Below are 22,880 nucleotides of genomic sequence, written 5' to 3' on the forward strand. Positions count from 1 at the left end.
TACTATGATTGTCCTCATTTTACAGTTGAAAAAACTTGAGATAGACAAGAGATAAACTGGCTTGGTTAGAGTCACAGAGCTAGGAATTATTAGAACTAGATTTCCACTCAAATCTTCCTGACTCTAGGCTTAGTACTCTATCCACTATACCACCCAGCTCTAGATCACAAGCATAGTTTCCACCCCACTTTTTGTTGTTGTTAAGGATTTACAGGGGGAAAAATGGAGAAAATTGATAACATGTGGGACTGAAAATACTTACATGAAATCATTGTGTTTTTTCTTTTATGCCTCAAGGTCTTTCCACAGCCAAAATACTCCATATAATTGATTTGGAGTTAGAATTTTTTCTAGGAGTTAGTTTTTCTTCTAAGGATCATTGCTCAAACTGAATTGCGCTTATATTAAGCAAAAGCTATCTTGTTCCATTTGTGATATGTTATGTTCTTGCTTCTATTGATCAATGGGGCATTAGATGGATTATGAAGGAAAGAAGTCTTTTTTTGGTGTGTGAAGTTTTTAGATGAAAAAAGAAATTTCTCCCATGAGGTGTTTATCTTAGCCATGTCTCAAGAATGTTTAATAGTTTGTCAGTCAGATATATTGGAATACCATGTCATACTTTTATAGTATTCTGTTGATGCAGAGCAGACAATGTAAATTTTTTTTACCACTTCCTGCACCAGACATGTTAGAACATCATGTGCTACTAGTAAGACTTTTGTAGTATTCTGTTGAGAGCAGAAAATGTAAGTTTCTTATCCCTCCCTTTTTTTTTTTCAGTTTATTGTTTACCATTGAAATGACCCTATTTTTGTACTTAGCCACCAAAAAAAATATCCAGTAGAAAGAATACTAATTCTGGAGTTAGACAACTTGGGTTTTAATCCCAGTTCTGTTTTTTATTCTCTGTATAACCTTGGAGAAATCACTTAATTTCTTTGGATCGCATTTGTAAAATGAGAGCTTTGGTCTTCATGGCCTTTGAGATGTCTTCCACCTGTAGATATGTGAGCCTTTGATCCTAACTGTGGCATTTCAAAGAGATTTGCATAGTTTTGCACCAGGGTTAATGTTCAGATATCCATCTACAAAGTAGATATTTTACATGGTGGAAAAGCCATCCAAATGATTGGTCAAAGCAGTAGTTGTAAAATAAGTCCATTTTACCTTTCAGATGTTAGCTCTCCACTTGCCACTGATGCCAACCGTTCAAACCCTTTGCTTCGCTCACAGATGGATTTACTGGCCTCAGAGAACCCAGAAACATCCCTGTAAGTACAAAATAAGACTCTTGCAACTGTCAGAAAGCATCCATTGATGCTTTTATGGTAGGCCAGAAATTGTGAACCTCATGTATATCCTGTATGATTTCTTTCACACCCCTTTTTGGACAAGAGGACACTGTCATGGCCCACTTTTACTCCACCAGATATCTTTCCACTGACTTTTGGCTCATTTATGATTTTAATTTGAGTGTGTGAAATTCCATGATTCATGCAGCCAAAGTGGGTGAGAATAAGTGAAAACCACTATTGAAAAAGATAGACTTTAAACTTTAGCAGAGAGGAGTTTGGCATCGAAGAAAGCACTGGGTGATTTTTGGAAGGCAAGTAATCTTTTTTTTTTTTTTTTTTTGCTGAGGCAGTTAGTGGGGTTAAGTGGCTTGCCCAGAGTCACACAACTAGGAAGTATTAAGTGTCTAAGGCCAGATTTGAACTAGGTTCTTCTGACTTCAGGGCTGGTGCTCTATCCACTGTGCTACCCAGCTGTCCCTTTCATATTTTTTCTGTTGAATTCTAGGCCCAGCTCCATATTATTCATTCTTTTCCAGGCCCAGCCCAGCTTGTATAAGCTTGGGTAATGTTCACTCTTTGTTCACTTGGTTTTACCTGCTTGGTGTTCTGGATCAATTTCTTCTGAATGCCCTTAGATCTCCTTAACAAAGACCCTCTAGGGAACTACTGCATTGAACATGTATATATGTATGGGGAGGTTGTCCAATGTTCCAAATTAATGAATATAGGATTTACTTCATTGAATCCTAGTACACTAGAATCTAGCTTCTTAAACTGTGGGGCGTGATCTTATATGGGATCATGTAACTGAATGTAGAGTCATAAAATTATGATTTATTATCAATAAATGCATGTTTTGTATACCTACTTTATATACCTACATACTCAGGGTCACATAAAATTTCTCAGGCCAAAAGGGATTACAAGTGGAAAAAGTTTAAGAAGCCCTGTGCTAGAGGGTCTTTGTCAATGAAATCTAAAGCCATTCAAATTGGACTGGGAAAATTGACTTAATGCATGTATATATTTATGTGTGTGTGTATTGTGTATATATTGTATATATGTGTGTAATGTATGTATGTATATATATAGGTATAGGTATATGTGAGCAGCTAAATGGCCCAGCAGATAGAGTTAGAAGGACCTGAGTTCAAATCTAGATTCAGACATTTAGTGACTTTGTGATCTTGGGCAAGTCAAACCCTGTTTGCCTCAATTCCTTATATGTAAAATGAGCAAGAGAAAGAAATGGCAAATCACTCCATTAAATTTGCCAGGAAAACCCCAAATGAGATCACAAAGAGTTGGATATGACTAATCAACCAAAACAGCAATTAACAAAGGTATATATACCACATATACATAAATACCTACACATACCTAATTGATATATTTGCCATGATGAAAGCAAACAGCTTTGGCATATGTAACTTTTTTTTCCTATTTTATGCCTCATTTTAAATTGTTCAGCAAACCTCAAGTTATCAGTACTCTTCTCTAGTTACATTTATGAAGAAATCTTGTGTGATATTGTGTATTAATAGAAGAAATCTTTTTAGAAGAGGGCCTTTATAAGGATATATTTGTACTATCAAGTCAAATATTGGAAAATTAGTTTTGAGTTTTTAAGTAATTATCAAACAATATTTTTATATTACTATATGATTGTAAATTATAGGATTTTACATTTTTGAACTATAAGAGACTTTACAGGTTTGCTAATCCAATTTTTTTTCCATTTTGCCATTTTTTTCTATTTTATATTTGAAGAATGGAAGCTACAAGAGGTTAAATCACTTGACCAAAGTCACACATATAGTAAATAACAGGACTGGGATGTGAATTAAAATTCTCACTCCAAATCCAACATCGTGCTTTCCACTCTCCCATACTTCCTCTAATAATCATCCTCCAAATCTTAGCCTATTTGTTTCTGAGACTTTATTAAGGAGATACTAATATATGCATTGCCCATTCTCATAAAGATTTCATGAATGTGAGAAAACCAACATACAACCTAGCATCTGACGCTCTCTTTTTTGATAACTGTTTTTGGCGGGCAGTGATGCAATTTGTGCTCTTTTTCATTCTGTTCGAAAAATGTCCTTGAAAAATGCTTCAAAACAATACAAATTTCTTGTATATCTGTAGTCAGATCAATATTTTTCTGAAGTTCCTTTTCCTGATTGTTATTTCTACTTCCTTATTTAGGACAGTAGGTAATAAGAATCCAAATGTAATGGTGGCTCTGTGGTCACAAACAATGGGTCTAGATTACTATAATAGTATGAAAAGATCTGCTCCACTTCACATCTATTTGTTATCCCTTCAAATTCATCTATAAATTCTCTTTAAATATTTTGGCCTACTTGGATACTCTGCTGAATTTTCTAGATACTTCCCTTCCTTTTTTTGTGAGATACTATTTTTCTTAAGTTTTATTGATGCTACTTTTTAAAATATCATAATCCTTTCTGGATATATCTCTCTCCCTTCCTACACAATCCTAGAAGAAACCTTCCTTTTATTTTATTTTTATTTACAGAATATATGCACAGGTAATTTTTCAACATTGACCCTTGCAAAACATTCTGTTTCAAATTTTCCTCTCCTTCCCCCACCTCCCTCCCCTAGATGGCAGATACATGTCAAATATGTTAAAATATATATTAAATTCAATTATTTGTATACCTATTTATACAGTTATCTTACTGCACACAAAAAATCAGATCAGGAAGGAAAAAAAAACTGACAAAGAAAATAAAATGCAAGGAAACATCAACAAAAAGAGTGAAAATATTATGTTGTGATCCATAATCAGTTCCCACAGTCTTCTCTCTGGGTGGATATGGCTCTCTTCATCACTGAACAAGTGGCTCTGATCTCAATCATCTCGTTGTTGAAGAGTCACATCCATCAGAATGGATCATCGTATAGTCTTCTTGTTGCCATGTATAATGACCTTCTGGTTCTGCTCATTTCCCTTAGCATCAGTTCATGTAGATCTCTTCAGGCCTCTCTGAAATTATTCTGTTGGTCATTTCTTGAAGTACAATGATATTCCATAACATTCATATACCATAATTTATTCAACCATTTGCTAACTGATGGGCATCCATTCAGTTTCCAGTTTCTTGCCTCTACAAAAAGGGCTGCCACAAACATTTTTGCATATGTGGGTTTCTTTCCTTCCTTTAAGATCTTTTTGGGATATAAGCCTAGTAGGAACACTGCTGGATCAAAGTGTACACACACTTTGAGCATAGTTCCGAACTGCTCTCCAGAATGGTTGGATTCATTTACAGTTCTACCAACAATGTATCAGTGTCCCAGTTTTTCCACAATCCCCTCCAACATTAATCATTATCTTTTCCTGTCATCCTAGCCAATCTGACAGGTGTGTAGTGGTATCTTAGAGTTGTCTTAATTTGCATTTCTCTGATCAGTAATGATTTGGAACACTCTTTCATATGACTAGAAATAATTTCTTCTTCTGAAAATTGCTCATATCCTTTGACCATTTATCAATTGGAGAATGGCTTGAATTCTTATAAAATTTGAGTTAATTCTCTATATATTTTAGAATGAGGCTTTTATCAGAATCTTTGAATGTAAAAATGTTTTCCCAGTTTATTGCTTACCTTCTAATCTTATCTTCATTAGTTTTGTTCATACAAAAACTTTTTTTATAGCTTTTTATTTACAAGATATATGCATGGGTAATTTTTCAGCATTGACAATTGCAAAACCTTTTGTTCCAACTTTTCCCCTCCTTCTCCCCACCCCTTCCCCCAGATGGCAGGTAGACCAATACATATTACATATGTTAAAGTATAAGTTAAATACAATATATGTATACATGTTCATACAATTATTTTGCTGCACAAGAAGAAGCGGACTTTGATATAATGTACAATTAACCTGTGAAGAAAATCAAATATGCAGGCAGACAAAAATAGAGGGCTTGGGAATTCTATGTAGTGGTTCACACTTATTTCCCAGAGTTCTTTTGCTGGCTATAATAGCTGGTTCTATTCATTACTGCACTATTGGAACTGATTTAGTTCATCTCATTGTTGAAGAGAGCCTCGCCCATCATATAGTATTGTTGTTGAAGTGTATAATGATCTCCTGGTCCTGCTCATTTCACTCAGTATCAGTTCATATAAGTCTCTCCAGGCCTTTCTTAAATTATTCTGCTGGTTACAGAACAATAATATTCCATAACATTCATATACCACAATTTATTCAGACATTCACCAATTGATGAGCATCCACTCAGTTTCCAGTTTCTGGCCATTACAAAGAGGGCTGCCACAAACATTCTTGCACATACAGGTCCCTTTCCCTTCTTTAAGATCTCTTTGGGATATAAGCCCAGTAGAAACACTGCTGGATCATAGGGTATGCACAGTTTGATAACTTTTTAAGCATAGTTCCAAATCGCTCTCCAGAATGGAATTCCACCAACAATGTATCAATGTCCCAGTTTTCCCACATCCCTTCCAACATTCCACATTATCTTTCCCTGTCATTCTAGCCAATATGACAGGTGTGTAGTGATATCTCAGAATTGTCTTAATTTGCATTTCTCTGATTAATAATGACTTGGAGTATCTTTTCATATGGCTAGAAATAAGTTTCAATTTCTTCGTCTGAGAATTGTCTGTTCATATCCTCCATTTATCAATTGGAGAATGACTTGATTTCTTATTAGAGTCAATTCTCTATATATTTTGGAAATGAGGCCTTTATCAGAACCTTTGGCTGTAAAAATTGTACAAAAACTTTTCAAATTGATATAATCAAAATTTTCTATTTTATGATCAATAATGATCTCTAGTTCTTCTTTGGTCATAAATTCCTTCCTCCTACATAGGTCTGAGAGGCATACTATCTTATGTTCTTCCAATTTGGTTATTATATCATTCTTTATATCTAGATTATGAACTCATTTTGACCTTATCTTGGTATATGGTATTAGCCGTGGGTCAATGCCTAGTTTCTGCCATACTACTTTCCAACTTTCCCAGCAGTTTTTGTCAGTGAATTCTTACCCAAAAAGCTAAAATCTTTGTGTTTGTCAAACCCTAGATTACCATAGTCATTGACTATTTTGTCTTGTGAACCTTTTCCTATTCCGCTGATAAACTAATCTGTTTCTTAGCCAGTACCAAATGGTTTTGATGACTGCTGCTTTATAATATTGTTTTAGATCTGGTACAACTAGGCCACCTTCATTTGCTTTTTTTTTTTTTTTTTTTTTTTTTCTTCATTAATTCCCTTGAAATGCTTGACTTTTTGTTCTTCCAGATGAATTTTGTTATTATTTGTAGGTCAGTAAAATAGTTTCTTGGGAATTTGATTGGTATAGCACTAAATAAGTAGAACCCTTCCTTTTTAAATAATGAAAAAAATGTTGAGCAAAGTTAGCTAACATATTTGATATCTAATATTCCAAAACCCTAAGTCCTAGCCTCTCCAGTTAATAGAAGTACATTGTTCTTTTTTTTTCCTTGTTCTTCTCTGGAGCCAAAGTTGATCATAATAGTTACAAACTTTCAGCTTTGTTTTATTGTATATTTTTAATTGTTCTTTATCTTCTAGTCATTGTACATACAATTTTTCATATTCTGCATAATTCACCTTCCATCAGTTCATGCAACTTTTCCCATGTTACTTTGTATTTCTCCTTTTCTTTTTCTTACCAGTATAAAAATGAATTGTACCATAATTTATTTAGCCATTCCTCAGTCAGTAGGCATATATTTTATTTTTAGTTGTCTGCCAGCACAAAAATACTTATAGAAATATTTTCATATGTTTTTTTCTTTTACTTTCATGGAGTATATGCTCAGTAATGAGATTTGGGAGTAAATTGCTCATAATCTTCAGTTACTTCCTTCTGTTATGTTTTGCAAATAAGATTACTTCTCCTCCCCCCCCCCCCCCCGCCCCAAACTATTATTGTTTGTTGTTACTATATTTCTCCTCTTTCTAAGATAATCATATACTCTCTAGTGAAGATATTTTCTGGGCTCTTACAGCATCCTTGCTGTGGGAATTTGTGAGATTATAATCTTATGTCTTTCCTAGTTCTAAGACTTATTCCACAACATGCAAGCACAAGATGAGAGAACACTTGAATACAGCTAAAATGGCTCCAATATGACCTATTTTTAAAAGCTGTGTTGATTATGAAGATGATGAAGTAGATATATATAAAAACATAGTTTATCATTACTCTTGGGAAAATTAAGCTAACAATAACCTCCCATCTAGCACTTGCTATATAATCATGGACATACTATTTAGCTCCTCCAAACCTCAATTTTCTTATTTGCAAATTGATGGTGGTGATATCCATGTAACTTTCCAAACAGAGTTAAGGGAGTCAAAAAGAAGTTCATATATATAAAATGGTGTATCTTAAATCACTGCCTTAATGTTAACTGTTATTACCTTCTGACTTTACATAAATTTTTATTTTCGTTCTTACTAGTACAGTTAATAACAAAATTGTTTCTCTGATCCCATTCTTTTTTTTTCCTATCGCTTTTTCTCACTTTTAAAAATGGTGTTGAGAACCTTCCTCTTTTCGAAAAATGACATATTAATGATATATAGATGTGTGGAAGGCCTTTGGCTTCTTTTATTTTTTTTTTTTTAACACAAAACTTTTTTTGCCATCATTCCTTTAAGCCTGCCTTTGCATTGAGGCACTAAGTAGTAAAAGGGTATGTTCTATGTCGGTCAAAAAGCTCTAGCTCTCTTTATGCTTAGTTCCTTAATGATCAATGAGAGGTGGTGAGATGACCAAGTATCTGAAGAAATTATTTTTCCTGTGGCCTTTGAAATCAAATACTTTAAAGAGCTAAGACAGAATGAAAGTCAACTGGATCTGTTTCAACAAGAAGTACTATTTGCTGACTTTAGTTATTGTTAAGAATTGTTAAGGGGTTCCCTGAATGTACTTAGTTGACATTTTCCAGAGACACTGGGCCCAGAACATGCCTGAGGTCCTGAAGGTGTCTAGGACCAACCAACCGACATAATCTGTTGTTTCCACACCAAGCTGGATTCCTTATGTATCCATGAGAGGCAAGAGTGGTTCCCCAAATATGCCAGGCTGGGAAAATGGTTGTGCAGGTAGGATCCTTTGCAAATGAGCAGATTCTCCTATTTTCATGGTTTAGCAGTTCTTTAGGGAAAATAATTAAAATGCAGTTTTTGCCATTGCCTTCCTCAGGAGGACTTTTTTCCTCCCATGACATGCTTTATGTTTTCTCCTCCTCCTTGTTGTACTGTCATAAATATGCAAACTTCTGTAAAAATTGTGAACTCTGGGTTCCACATACATGCTCATTTCTCTTTGTAATAAACCTGATTTTCACATTGTCTCATGACACTGTGATTACCTATTGACATTGCCCCTACCAGGGCCAAATGTTCTTTATTTCTTTTTACAAATTGGTAGCATTTTTAGGCTTTTATAAGTAAATAGGTGGTTGAATTCAGAGATAATCCTAATGCATACGGAGAACACATACATTCATGCTGTCTCTATGGTAGACAGCCCTCTTTGATGATTGTGAAGGTGGTCTTATTTTCTCCATCACTTTTCTTAAAGCATTGATATTGATATATTTAGTCCTTTGTGCTTATTGAATAGCAATCTTGTATAATGGTGTATATCTCTTATGGACTAATCAATATTCTCTTTTGGATTGTGATTATTTATAGATGTCATCCTTCCCTAGCAAGATTACAAAGTACCATCATATTTTTTTTAGCATTCTTGTGTATTCTAGAAACCATAGGATGAGGGCCTTGCTCTCAAAGGGTTTTTTGTTAGAAAAATTAACTGTAGCTTTAACTGTGATAGTCATGCATTGTTATTCCACCTTCCTAGGTTTTCTCAAAGGACAAATCAAAACATTTCTTCAGATCATCTGTATGATAATGTAAGTACCTTGCACATAGTTAAGTGCTTAATAAAATTTTTCTACATTCTTTTAGATTTGTGGGCCTAGTGTTCAGATTCAGGTCCAAGCATTTAACACTGCCTCTTGGTCAAATGTTTGGGGAAGGGGGAAGAGGGAGAATAGACATGCATACACGCACACATATCAAGTTATTGAGAAAAAATGTTTTAGCCAACATGTGAACCTGTCCATTTCAGTTCTCTCTCTTGCAACTTTTTTCTTTTGAGAAAAAAGAGGCAAGTCTAGGAAGTTAGAAGATATGACACCTTTCACCAGAGCGCATACATATTAATTTAAGTCTCAAACTAAGAGCAATTGTTTTGATCAAAAACATTTTCCCATACTACCATGCACTCTGCTTTCTTCTTCCTTTTTTCCCCTCAAATCAGACAACTGGTCTGCTTTGAGTTGAGCATAACATACTAGAAAATAGCCATAAGTAGTGAAGATGGTTACGATCTGCAAAGAGAAGCCAATTAAAAATTACTAAACTAGTGACAGTTCATAATTATAAAAATATCTAACTTGTAATAAATTGAAAATTACATTAGAATCTTGACTCATCACATTCTATTCTTTATTAATATTTTATTTTGTCTACTTGTCCTATCTTCTTTAGGTGTTAACCCATTTAAATCCAATCACGATGCAGCCAGCAAATCTTCAGGCTGGTCATGCAGGACCTTCAAGCTATAGGCCCCCAGTTTCATCCAACAATCAGCAAGGTAATTGATACTTTAAAATTTGCATTTAAAAAGGATCATTCTGGATTGTATTAACTGAGTTTTGAGCATAGAGAACCTAAAACATTAGGAAAATATGTGATAAGGCAGCTAGGTGGCGCAGTGGATAGAGCAGCTCTAAATTTAGGACCTGAGTTCAGATTTGGTCTTAGACACAACACTTCCTCATTGTGTGACCCTGGGCAAGTCACTTCACCCAAATTGCCTTAGCCAAAAAAAAAAAAAAAAAAGGAAAATGTGACTAATAACTGTGTCTCCTTCAATTGGTAATTTTAAAATTCCACATTCTTCTTGAGCTACAAGAGACTTACTTTATAATGTATATCAAATCCCACATGACAAATTCTAATAGATTATTTTGATGTATGAAATTTGACTGTTTTGATTGCACTGCATAGGATATCTGTAATTATCAATGCCATGTTAAAATTGGTTCATATTGGTGGTTTTAAAATGTAAAAATGCTTATCCAACTCTATTATAAACAAAGTATGGTTTGTGGTTTTTTTTTTTCCCGTTTCCTAAATCTATTAGCAAGGAATGATCCTTCGCCACCCAATTACTATGAAGTAATGGAATTTGATCCTTTTGCTCCGGGTGCCACTACAGAGTAAGTTATTCTGTAAACCATTTATTGTGTGTCTCTTCCTTTTAACAACATTAGGCAAAGGCACTTAGTGATAGGTTTAACTTTGCTTAGGTCTTGGTGAAAATTGATGGCATAATTTAAAAAGACTTATCACCTCTTTTAGAAGCTATTTGTGATTTAATGTTCATGTCATTCTCAACCTTGTAACTTAATTACAATCCCTAATTTTTTTTTTTTTTAATGTAATGAAGTGAAGTGTACATTAATGGACTTATTGATACATGCCTTTAAAGAAAATCTAGGCCTTTTTGCCTGAGAAAGGGTACTTTTACAGGAGTTTATAGCAATGATAGTATGATAGCCTTAGGTAAAAGTTTAAGTAATTAAAAGATGTTTCCAAAATGGAAAAAGTACTTTGTTTTTTTAGGATCTGTTCCTTTTTCTTAATCCTAAGAGGTCATGAATATTTTAAAACTTTTAGTCTACTCACATAGTGCAAATGACTAATTCATGGAACAGCTTTAACTGTTATGACTGGAGGAAGGAACACTTATTTAATTTTCTGATTAGATGGGAGTAAACTCATAATTTCTCAACAAAAATGATTAAAATGATGTTTTTGAGATTTAAATTTTGAGCTACAAACAAATTTTGAGCTACAAACCTTTAAAAAAATATATTTCCGGGTGACCCATTACCAAACAAAGACCTTTCATATGGAAGTATGAAGTTAATTTGATGTTTTATTATAATGAGACTTGGCCATGTAATGGATGAAAGACAAATACAGAATAATTAAAAGCAGCATAGATGAAATCACTGCTAGCAGATTTACTTGATTTAAATATGTATTCAATGTAACTGATTTTTCCTTTGTAATCCTCTATATTTTGTGTATTTAAAAACATTCTTAAAGGACATCCATAGATTTCATTAGGCTGCCAAAGTGAGGAATCCCATAACAAAATAAAGTACCCCCATGAAAACATTACCATTTCAAATAGTATTTAAGTATGTAAATGTGCAAGGGAAAATGACTAAATATAAATTCCTTAAGTTGGAAAAGAAATCAACTTTATAAAAAAGGAAAAGTAGTTTTAAAATCAGGTATGTTCTACCTAGCTTAAAATTGGTAACAAGTAGATAATTAATTTTATAGCCTTTAGTATCCTATTTCAAAATCACGCAAATAAGGTAGTCAATTTAGCAGCTAATTTTAGCCTCTGAGATTTATAATTTTAAAGATTAACTCTTACATTTCATTGTGAAGATTAAAATAAATTTCCGTTTGTTAATAGTTTTCTTTTTTCAGTTAGTAAAATGAGATTGAAAAAACTTATTTTTTTTTCCCCAGAGCAATTTATGAAGAGATTGATGCTAAATTCCATAAGCCAATTCAGAATCATACAAACGGCTGAAAGGTAAATATTTCAATTTGGGATAGTGTTACCTTCCTTTAAAAGTATGAATAACTTGGACAGCTAGGTTGGTCATTGTATAGTGTGCTGGGCCTGGATTCAGAAAAGACCTAACCTCAAATCCAGCCTCAAAAATAAGTCCTGGTTGTGTGACCTTAGGCAGGTCACCTGCTACATGCCTCAGTTTCCTTATCTATAAAATGGGGATGACTTTTTAAATAAATAAATGTGTCAATAGCACACAATTAATGTTACTTTGCTTAATCTCTTGAATCAGGGACTTGAGATACTGTCATTTTAGTACCTGAAGTGAACATTTGCTACAAATCACTACTATCTAACCAGAAGTAGAGTAATATACATGTTATATTAATATATATTAACATCTGTAGGTTAATGTTATCTGGCATTAATATGCATTAATATTATTCATTAATGTTGATATGATTTTTAAAAAATAACAGTTAAGTTCTTGGTTATAAGAGGAGGTTCTCTATTAGGGGAAAGATATAAACACAAAAGTATCAATAAAAATCTTTTTTTAATGGGAAACTTATGGCATAGAAAAGCCTACCAATGTAAATGATATAATTCTTCACTATGTAGAACTTGGTAATCCTTTGACTGGCTTCTGCTGCTTCGTAATACCATAGGCCTGGTTCTTTCCTTCTTTTATGTTCAGTTGTTTTCAATCATGTTCAGCTCTTTGTGACCTCATTTGAAGTTTTCTTGACATGCATTCCTTCTACCTCTTACTTAATATCACAAAATAGAATAAAATTCTCAATAATACTTTGAGTCAACTGAAAAATAAATTTGAAAATTTTGTTGTTTTTTTTTTAATGTTTCTGTTCAGTCACCTTAGACCAATGGTCATTTCCTTATTAAAAAGCACCACAAATGTTAAACTTTCTCCTTCACAAAGTAATGAGTTTTTTTAAGTGTTTAAAAGATTGCATAAATTTATTCAATTGGTAATATGCATAATTCCTGAATGAATATCTAAAAGAATTAAGGGTTTGTGGATATATTGCATTCCCAAATTATCTTTAATAAAAGTTTTTAAAAAATAGTATAGTCATTTAGCATTTTAATTTTTTTTGCAGATCTTTTTAGAGAAATCCATCATCATACTCCTCTGATACAGTAGATGAAAACTATTTTATTACTTCTTGAATAAATCATAAAATATTTGATAAAACTGGAGTTGTAATTCAGGAAAAATATTGTTTAAGTGCCTTCACTTAATTAAAATTGAATGTAAAAATAATCTTGCACTTCTGAAAATGTTTTTGGCTTTCACATTTTGAGCTAGGGCTTTTGCCTTTAATTATTGTATTTACATTTCATGTTTGTAATTGTCATTGGAAAATGTATAAAAGTTCACTTTTTAAATGATTTTTAACCCTAAAATAAAATATATTCTTTTCTTTTACTGTAAAATGTATTATTTTTATAAAACAAAGATTTTGTTCATAATAAATACACTGAATAAAAGGAGAAGGCGGAAAAGGAAGTAATATTAAAAATAATTTAATACTTAACATAATCTCTTCACAAAAGAGCTTTTGATGCCAAGAAAAAGCACATAGTACCATACATACAGTGAGATGTTAGTATCCAAGTGTTTGGAACCCTCACTATAAAGGTAATCTGGTAGAAATATTAATACACTTTATTGTTTTCTCACCAATTACCTCAAAATTAAAATACTTAAGTATTGCAAATATAAAATAGCAATTGAATTTAAATAGGGGAAAAAACAATTTAAAAAGCTTAAAATTCAAATCTTATATTTACTCTTTGCCCTGGATTAGACTGTAACCCTTTTGCTTCTGTTCACTTATAGTGTGGTGACTATTTTTAACAATTTTGTCAGGTTAGTAGTGTACCCTCTATTCTGCCACTGAACTTGAAGCCTTAAGTTAAGAATCCAAAAAAAAAAAAAAGAAAGAAAAGAAAGAAAAATATTTCTCATTTCTCAGATGTGGCACTACTGTGGGAAAAAATATCACGGAACAACATTTTTGAACTGACTGACAAGGCTTCTTTTTGAAACAATTTGACTTGTGATTTTAAGGTTACTGACGTCAGAAGCTGATTATAAAACAAAACAGAACATAATCATGTATGTCAAGATGACCAAGATGGCAGAGTGAAAAACTTGATTTCTAACCACTAACTTAATATGCTAAGTAAATCATTTCATCTCTCAGAATTTCAACATCTTCATTTTTAATAGAAGAGACGAATGAGATGATCTATTAATATACATAAAAGCAGTTTTGGTACTTGTGATCTTAGCAGATCATCAGCTTCATATTTATTGCATACTTATGAAACTGAGTGGATTTTTCTTTTTCTAACCATCCCCCCCAAAGAGAACTTGAATGCTATTTTACAAATATGATTTTAAGTTGAAATTTGCACCTAGAGTTTTATTCAGTAGTATTTCCATTCTTATGGTCTCATAAAAACCAAAATATTAAAGTAATTTATGAGGAAAATATTGCAGGTATATAGTGATTCCAATTTTTGCCTCATTAATAATCTTTCAAAAAGAGCTGAGAACATGATTTCTCAAAAAAATTATAAAACTAAGACAAAAGAATTAGGAAAGGGCAAAGGAAAGATTTTTCATTTCAATTAAAACCTGGGACTGGCAATGTATGTCCTTCTTTTGCTTCAAAAAACGTGTAAGAGAGAGTGATCACATCAACTTTTGCCATTTTTGGATCTTCAGCAAATTCAGGATCAATGAAGAAAAATACAGGCATATCTACTTCTTCTTGAGGATTAAGCCTTTGTTCTTCAAAACAAAAGCACTAGAAATTGGAAAGAATAGTTAACTTTTCTATTTGTACAGTTATAGAATTCATGACTTACACTGAAAACAGTATTTTAGTTTACTGTCATTACTTTATCATTCTAGAATTCAGTATAGAACTGGTAAATTTTAAAATTTGGTAAGACTACTGGCCAAATTTGGTTTTAGACAGCTACAATCTGTTAAATTATTTAGTCTCAAAATACGCTTTTTCTTGCCTTTGTTGCAAGAGCTTTAAGTTGCTCTAGAGCCCAGCTTCTTAAACTGCATTGCCACCCCATATGGAGTCTTATAACTGATTGTGAGGGTCATAAAATTATGATTATCAGTGAATTTTTTATTTGTATAACTATTTTATATACTTATAAACCTGGAATCACATAATTTATTGGGTAATAAGGGGTCACAAGTGTAAGAGACACCCTGTCCTAGAGGATTAATCATTGAAAATCTTGTACAAGTAATCAAAGGGGGAAAAACCCCCAAAGCTTTGAATGAATTTATGCTTATATTTGGAGTAGTATGACTTTGAAGATTAAGTTACTTTTTTCAGTTATCCAAAATAAACTGAGATGGCAGTTATGCTATCTATACCTTAATCTTTTTTATGCAGAGTTTTTACTTAGCATACCTGTATTTTATTAAAATACTGTCCAGCTTCAAATGGCACAACATTATATGTAGATATTCCAATTACTGGTTTGTCAGTAGGATTCTTAGCTTTGTAAAATGCCAATGCAGTCTCTCCTGGTGCCACCTGTTTTGAAGAAAAAAGCATGTACTTTTATCTACATTTAACTTTTTATTTCTCAATTGCTTATCAATTGAATCACTCCCCTTACTGTATATATAAACCTAACTGAAGTCAAAGAACATGATTTAGAATTGTGAAGGCAAAAGAAAAAAATTAGTCTAATCTTTACATCTTACAGCCCTATAAATGGAAGCCTAGTTCAGTTTAACATACAATAGATGTCTTATGTGTAAAATGGTGCCTACTCTTATAAGACAAAAAATAACACAAAAAAATTTTTTTTAAAATGTTCATTTGAAAGTTAAAAAAAAAAAAAAAAAAGAAAGAAAGAAAAAGGAGTGTTTTCTAATGGTCTATGTGTCGAAGGATGATTATTGCTATTTAGGGAGGATTCCAAGATTTAACTTAAAGCTAGATTTACCTGAGCATGAACCTCTTCTACAATGATCATGACAAACAGCTATATAGCCTTTACCTAAAGAGCTCCTATACTAGAGAATTTTCTACTTTCTGAGGAAGACAATTTCAACTTTGGCCAGCTCTATCACATTAGACCAAAATAATTTACTTCTTAATTTTTCCCCACTGATCTTTAATGAATCTTTCATTTGTATATTCATTCAAGATTAAGTACATATGTCTTTAGAGCACCACACTAGGTAGTAGGAAACATAAGTTTGGATTAGACAGGGTTCAGAAGTTTATAGTACAATAGGTAAATAACTACCACAAATAACCATGACACAAATGAGGTAGACTTGCCCCCCCCCCAAAAAAAAAAAAAATGCTACATAAGATCAGATGCTGTTTTCAACCAGGAGAACTAAGGCCAATATTCTGAAGTGGGCAAGAATTCAACATGTAAAGAGATAAAATGGTGACCAAGCACAAAAGACAGGGTAGACCACTTTTACTGGAATAATTACTGACTTTTATTGCACTTAATGGTTCAAAAACTGCTTAAATGCAATAACTGGTTTTATCTTTATAACAACTGCATAAGAGAGAAACTATAAGCATTATGCCCATTTTATAAATGAGCTATCTTAATGATATTCAAAGGTTAACCCAAAGTAGGATTCACACACACACTTCCCTTGACTCTAAACTATACTGCCTCTGGAACTCAGGCTAAAATGGAAAAAAGCAATGCAGGTCTATTACCTGATGGAACAAAAGTAGACAAATTAAAATGTTAAAGCAGAGTCAAAGGCTCTGCCCAAAAGGAAGAACATATGTCTCAATGGGATATCTAAGTACAAGTATTCCTGAAGGCAGCTAGAAATATATGACTAGAACTCAGAAACAAAGCTAGGTATACAGATTTATAGGTTTTCTGTATAGAGCTGGAATGAACAAGCTTGCCAAAGGAGAGGACATAAGCAATAAGAAAGCAGGAAGTAGACAGGCTGTGAAGGAGTGGTTATACAGGAAAGAAGAGTCTCAAACCAAGGCAAGAGAAAAACTATTCAGCTAACAGGAGTAATCAATTGTGTTAGAAACAGCAGAGAGGTTAAAAAGGAAGGGGACTAGGGGGAAAAAAGCCAGTATAACTTCAGGGACTCTGAGGACATTGGTGAAGAGGGGGTAATTTCAGCAAAATGAAGACAGAAGGTGGATTTAAAAGGGCTGAGAAGATGAATAATGATAAAATGAAGGCATCTGCAGATAAAGATGGGCCAGTCAATTCTAATAGACTTGTGATGTTTGAAAGTGCCATCTACATCCAGAGAGAGAACTCTGAAGACTGAATGTGGATTAAAAAAGAGTATTTTCACTTTTTTGTTGTTTGTATTCTTGGTTGTTGTTTTTTTTTTTTTAACTCTCATGCTTTTTCTCTTTTGATTTGATTTTTTTTTTTCCTCAGCATGACAAATATGGAAATGTTTTAAAAATTTGCATACATTTAACCTATATCAGACTGCTTACTCTCTTGGAGGAGGGGGAGCAGGAAAGTGAGGAAAATTTGGAACATAAAGTTTTGTGAAGATGAATATAGAAAATCTCTGCATGTATTTTGGAAAATAAAATACAATTAGTAACTAACTAAATAAATAAACATGGACCAGTGCCTGGATAAACTAGGAGGATTTAAAACAAAAACAAAAACAAAAAACTGAGCATGTTAGATATCTGAGCAGATTTGGAAAAAAATAGAAAGGTGAAAAAAAAAGGAAAGACTGAAGATGCCCTGAAAAAAGAAAAGCTGTCTTCAGAATCAGAAGCTTGGAGGGAATAGAATCAAGAACCTATATATAAGGCTTAGTGGAAAAGTGATACCTCCATTATTCTAAGCTTTAAAAAAAAGTGATATTGAAACAATAATTGAAGAATGGAGAAGAGGAACCTGAAGAAGTTAAAGCAGGATGCTCTCAATCTCTTCAGAAAATTTAGGCTAGCTTCTATTTAACAGAAGAAGAGTTTAGGGGAGAAAAGAAAAGCTCTGAAACACACTAGGGAATGAGTGAATCACTTAAGAGTACAGAGTAATAGACTTTTAGTTGTGTGTGATATTGAGTGTATAATCACCCTTAAATTTTATCTTCTCAATATTAAATAATCTTAGTATAGCATGCTCTCCAGATCCACTAACAAACATGGCTCACATATCAGAATGTTAGAGATAAAACTTTTAAGAAGGGAAAGGAAAAAGTACAAGGAGCCCATAAATGAGAGAACTGAAAGAAGGAATAAGAGAAATATCAAGAGACTGTATTAACTTAGAAGCCAAGAGTAACAAAAGTATCCAAAAGGAAGTAGTCAATGCTGCAAGAAAGGTCACTGGGTGGGAATTTTTAAAAGGTTGTTAGTGACCTTTTGGAGAGCAATTTCATAAAGTAGGGAGGACAGGTATTGAAGAGAAAGCAGCTGATGACAAAATGGAGGCATCATTAAGTGTAAAAACTTTCTCAAGATGGCAGTCATGGGGAAGAAGAAGATGAGAGTACCTGATTAGAACAGACATGTCAAGGAAAGTTTAAAGAACTAAGACAGAGAACATCATGTTTGCAGACAAATGAAGAGGATCAAGCAGAGAGAAACAAGAAGAATGAAAGACAAGTAATGGTTTAGAGGGAAGATTAAGTGAAAATTGAAATTGAGGAAAAAATAGTTTTGACTATTTATTAAAAATATACTTTTTTTTGGAGGCTGGGGTTAAGTGACTTGCCCAGGGTCACACAGCTAGGAAGTGTTAAGTGTCTGAGACCAAATTTGAACTCGGATCCTCCTCCTGAATTCAGGGCTGGTGCTCTATCCACTGCGCCACCTAGCTGCCCCCCAAAATACACAATTTAGTAAGTTATTTTAATCAAGTTTTTATAGCAGTGATATTAAAGCTCACCATGATCATTTCATTAGAATTCAGATCCTAAAACCTTGAGACATTCAGTTCTTGGAAGAAATGGTGAAAAGAATGTATGAGGTTCTCCAATTGATAAATGGTCAAAGGATATGAACAGACAATTCTCAGATGATGAAATTGAAACTATATCCACTCATATGAAAGTGTGTTCCAAATCACTACTGATCAGAGAAATGCAAATTAAGACAACTCTGAGACACCACTACACACCTGTCAGATTGGCTAAGATGACAGGAACAAATCATGATGAATGTTGGAGGGGATGTGGGAAAACTGGGACACCGATACATTTGTTGGTGGAGTTGTGAAAGAATCCGGCCATTCTGGAGAGCAATTTGGAATAGCCAAAAAGTTATCAAACTGTGCATACCCTTTGACCCAGCAGTGCTGTTATTGGGCTTATATCCCAAAGAAATACTAAAGAGCAGAAAGGGACCTGTATATGCCAAAATGTTTGTGGCAGCTCTTTTTGTAGTAGCTAGAAACTGGAAGATGAATGGATGTCCATCAATTGGAGAATGGTTGGGTAAATTATGGTATATGAAGGTTATGGAATATTATTGCTCTGTAAGAAATGACCAGCAGGAGGAATATAGAGAGGCTTGGAGAGACTTATATCAACTGATGCCAAGTGAAATGAGCAGAACCAGAAGATCACTATACACTTCAACAACAATACTGTATGAGGATGTATTCTGATGGAAGTGGAAATCTTCAACATAGAGAAGATCCAGCTCACTTCCAGTTGATCAATGATGGACAGAAATAAGTACACCCAGAGAAGAAACACTGGGAAGTCAATGTAAATTGTTAGCACTACTGTCTATCTACCCAGGTTACTTAATACCTTCAGAATCTAATACTTAATGTGCAACAAGAAAATGGTACTTACACACATATATTGTATCTGGGTTATATTGTAACATATGGAAAATGTATGGGATTGCCTGTCATCGGGGGGAGGGAATGGAGGGAGGGGGGGGATAATTTGGAAAAATGAATACAAGGGATAATATTATACAAAAAAATATTACTCATGCATATATACTGTGGGGAAAAAAATTCTAAATAAAATTAAAAAAAAAAAAAGAATGTATGAGGGAGAGAAACTAGACAGAGATAAGAGAGAGGAAGGAAAGAGATCAAGTGGAAGTAGGGGAGGAATGAAAGAGAAAAACACATTCAAGCAATTAATACTAGTCATAATTTTAAAATATTTAGATGAGTGATTTCCTAAAGGCTTGAAATTACTTAAAAGTACCAATAAAATTTTATTTTTGAATTAAAGTTTTCGATTCTGATCGTATTTCTAATGCTATCCCCCTCCCCCCCCAATACTTCTCTCTGGGCTTTAGTTTACTCATTTGCATTATGAGGGCTTGAATTGAGATAAACTTTTAAGTTTTTTTCTGACATTTACCACAGACTATTAAATGTGTCAATCACTTACATATATTTCTGTTTGTTGAGGCCTAAAATTCCAGTGGAGACTTGCATGCACATCTGCATTGAAGGTGACTTTAACAATTCGATCTTTAACAGGTATCATAGTCTCAATCTGGTCTGAAGCATGACCAGCAACAGGTGACCCACCAAGTCCTGTAGTCTGGGGAAAAAAATCATTACACAGTATATTAAAGACAAGGCTTAGATTTTTATAGAGGTATGTCATAATCATTTAATGTCCCTTTAAAACATTATTATAGGATTAAAAGATCCCTGATCAACCTAGATTAGTGAGGATAGAGAACCAGGCCTAGGACTGGACTAGAACCAGGACTCACCTTCCTCAATTTAAATCCAACCTCAGATATTTATTAGCTGTGTGACCCCAAGCAGGTCCCTTAATCCTGTTTATCTCAATTTTCTCATCTGTAAAATGAGCTGGAGAGAGAAATGGCAAACTGTAGTATCTTTGCCAAGAAAACACCAACTGGGGTTTCAAAGAGTGGATGGAACACAGGTGAAACAAATGAACAATCACAAAGCTTTATAGCCAAAGATCTACCTCAGAAGCCAAATACTTTTTTGGAGGGGGGAAGGCAGATGGGGTTAAGTGATTACCCTAGAATCACACTGTGTGGGCTAGATTTGAACCCAGGTTCTCCAGACTGCCTGCTGCCCCTTCAAAATCAAAGATTTTTCAACCAAGTCCTGATGCTCCAAAACATGATTTCTTTCCACCAAATCTCAATGATACAGTGAACTACTATTTTAAAAAAAATAAGTCTTTAAATGCATTTAAATTACAACTGTAACAATGTTCCTAACTGCTTTAAAATTCATAAACACTATCCTACCATTTAACCACGTTTTTAAAAAAAACTTTACTAAAAACGTTATCTGATCCTAGAGAAGGAGATCTTGGGGTTCATCAAGTAGTGAGGGGACACGCTAAACCTGCACTTTAGGAAAATTACTTGGCAGCAATGGGGGGCGAGTAAGTTGGAGTAGGCAAAGCTACAAGGCAGGTTAGTTTAGAGGTTATCTTAACCTCCGACGACACCTGAGGAAGGCCGGAATGGAAAGTGGTTGGATGAGGGAAGAGTTGAAAAGACAGTTGCAGAGTTGGAATTGACAAGATCCGGCAATTACTTGAGAATGTCAGGTCCGCTAGTTCAGCAGGGCCTCCCGTCCCCGGTGATCCACACAACGCTGTGTACACAAACACCCCGGACTACGTAATCTAACCTAACCTCCCAACAACCGTACCGGTTTTCTCACACATCGCCCAGAGCCAGTCAAACTGGCCCCCTGGCTGTTCTAGAACAAGACGCTTCACCTTTCGGCCCCAAGCACTTTCTCTGGCCGTTCCTCCTGGCCCGGAATGCTCTCCCATCTTTGCTCCGACCACTGGTTCCTTCCCAAACCCCTCTTAGTTTTGGTGTCCATTCTCTTTTAATCATTTCCTAGTTATCCTGACTTGATGTGTACTTGTTCGCATTTTAATCTCTCAGTTGGACTGTAAGAGGTGGGCGCTGGGTTTTTTGGTTTTGGTTTTTTTTAATCCCCATTATTACAGATGAGGAAGCTGAGGCTCCGAGAGGCGCAATGACTGGACCGGGGTCACACAGGGGCGTGGGAAGTCGAGCTTGGGGCCGGCGTCGTTCCTCGCAAGGTCCCTCGCGGGCTGCGTGACCTAGGGCCTGCCCCTCCCGGCTCTGGGTCTGTTTCCCAGTGTGTACTCGGGCTCCCCTAGGTCCTCCTACCTGGCAGTAAAGGCGGTAGAGGGGCACGGCGGCGTAGGAGGCCCCGATCATGCCCACGGCGGCCGCGGCCACGTACGTGAGCACTGTGCGATTCCGCCGCCGCCATTCCTGCTCCTGCTCTCGGGCAAACGGATTCGTGCTCTTGAGCCTCCACCGCGGCGGCCGCGCTTGAGGGGTCGTGACCCGGCCGCCCCACCAACCCCAGCAAGCCCCGAGACGCTTCCAGTGGGGCCGCCCCAACACCGCCATGGGACCGGGGCAAAGCGCCCGAGCCCCACTTCCGGCCTCGGGTAGCGCGAGATCCAGGCCCCGGCGCGAGAGTGGCTGCCAGGACTTCGTGACGTCAGAGGACGGCGTCGGCGTCGGCGGCTTACTCCAGCCAGCTCCCGCGGCGGCTGCGACGGCTCCTTCGGTAGCCTCGGCTTCAGGGGACGTGCTACGGCGGCCGGGCGGCAAGATTGTGGGTGAGTTCGCGTTTCGTTCCCGAACTCGAGCCCCTCCCCCTCCGGCCCCCAAACACCTGAGCTTGAAGTTCCGCGCGTGCATTCCTCCTTGCTACCCACCCTCTCCGATCCGAGTCGGGGCTGGAGTACCTGCTTGATGGCAGACCCTCGGCATCATGCTCCCCTCTTCCTAGTGACCTCTCCCGACTTCCCAACTGCGGAGAAGCAAGGAGGGAGGTGAGAGGTAGAA

At 35.3% G+C, this 22,880-nt stretch overlaps 3 protein-coding genes across 11 annotated transcripts in view; 2 read left to right on the forward strand and 1 right to left on the reverse strand.

Moving 5' to 3' along the window:
- TOM1L1 (target of myb1 like 1 membrane trafficking protein) overlaps nucleotides 1-13,476 on the forward strand; it is a 56,358-nt gene extending 42,882 nt beyond the window's left edge. For all 5 annotated transcript variants that reach the window (XM_074261835.1, XM_074261832.1, XM_074261830.1 and 2 more), the window contains 6 exons: nucleotides 1,178-1,274; nucleotides 9,211-9,262; nucleotides 9,903-10,008; nucleotides 10,561-10,636; nucleotides 11,970-12,036; nucleotides 13,140-13,476. In XM_074261835.1, coding sequence (XP_074117936.1) covers nucleotides 1,178-1,274; nucleotides 9,211-9,262; nucleotides 9,903-10,008; nucleotides 10,561-10,636; nucleotides 11,970-12,033 — 395 coding nt within the window. In that variant the 3' untranslated portion in view covers nucleotides 12,034-12,036; nucleotides 13,140-13,476. The remainder of the gene's footprint in view (nucleotides 1-1,177; nucleotides 1,275-9,210; nucleotides 9,263-9,902; nucleotides 10,009-10,560; nucleotides 10,637-11,969; nucleotides 12,037-13,139) is intronic.
- A 74-nt stretch (nucleotides 13,477-13,550) lies between these two features.
- On the reverse strand, nucleotides 13,551-22,733 carry COX11 (cytochrome c oxidase copper chaperone COX11). Its single transcript, XM_074264766.1, has 4 exons — nucleotides 22,188-22,733; nucleotides 20,429-20,584; nucleotides 15,492-15,617; nucleotides 13,551-14,858 (listed from the first exon to the last, which is right to left on the reverse strand). Exons 1-4 carry the CDS (start codon nucleotides 22,731-22,733, stop codon nucleotides 14,676-14,678), a joined length of 1,011 nt encoding a protein of 336 aa, XP_074120867.1. The 3' UTR covers nucleotides 13,551-14,675.
- STXBP4 (syntaxin binding protein 4) overlaps nucleotides 22,521-22,880 on the forward strand; it is a 227,836-nt gene continuing 227,476 nt past the window's right edge. Inside the window, exon 1 of one of the 5 annotated variants that reach the window (XM_074261824.1) lies at nucleotides 22,521-22,651. The gene's annotated coding sequence lies outside the window, so the exon portion shown is untranslated. Of the gene's footprint in view, nucleotides 22,652-22,672; nucleotides 22,875-22,880 lie in introns of those variants that run through there. The other 4 variants (XM_074261825.1, XM_074261828.1, XM_074261829.1 and 1 more) reach the window with 4 other exon arrangements.

This window comes from Sminthopsis crassicaudata, chromosome 4, assembly GCF_048593235.1.
Source record: "Sminthopsis crassicaudata isolate SCR6 chromosome 4, ASM4859323v1, whole genome shotgun sequence".
Taxonomy (NCBI): Eukaryota; Metazoa; Chordata; class Mammalia; order Dasyuromorphia; family Dasyuridae; genus Sminthopsis; species Sminthopsis crassicaudata.

What these genes read in the sequence shown, in the direction of transcription:
- COX11 (XM_074264766.1), bottom strand. Translation starts at nt 22,733, where the DNA reads ATGCACGCGCGGAACTTCAAGCTCAGGTGTTTGGGGGCCGGAGGGGGA. An exon ending in TCTACCGCCTTTACTGCCAG is followed by an intron (nt 20,585 to 22,187) that starts GTAGGAGGACCT and finishes TTTTTTCCCCAG; the next exon opens with ACTACAGGACTTGGTGGGTC. An exon ending in CTCAACAAACAGAAATATAT is followed by an intron (nt 15,618 to 20,428) that starts GTAAGTGATTGA and finishes TCTTCAAAACAG; the next exon opens with GTGGCACCAGGAGAGACTGC.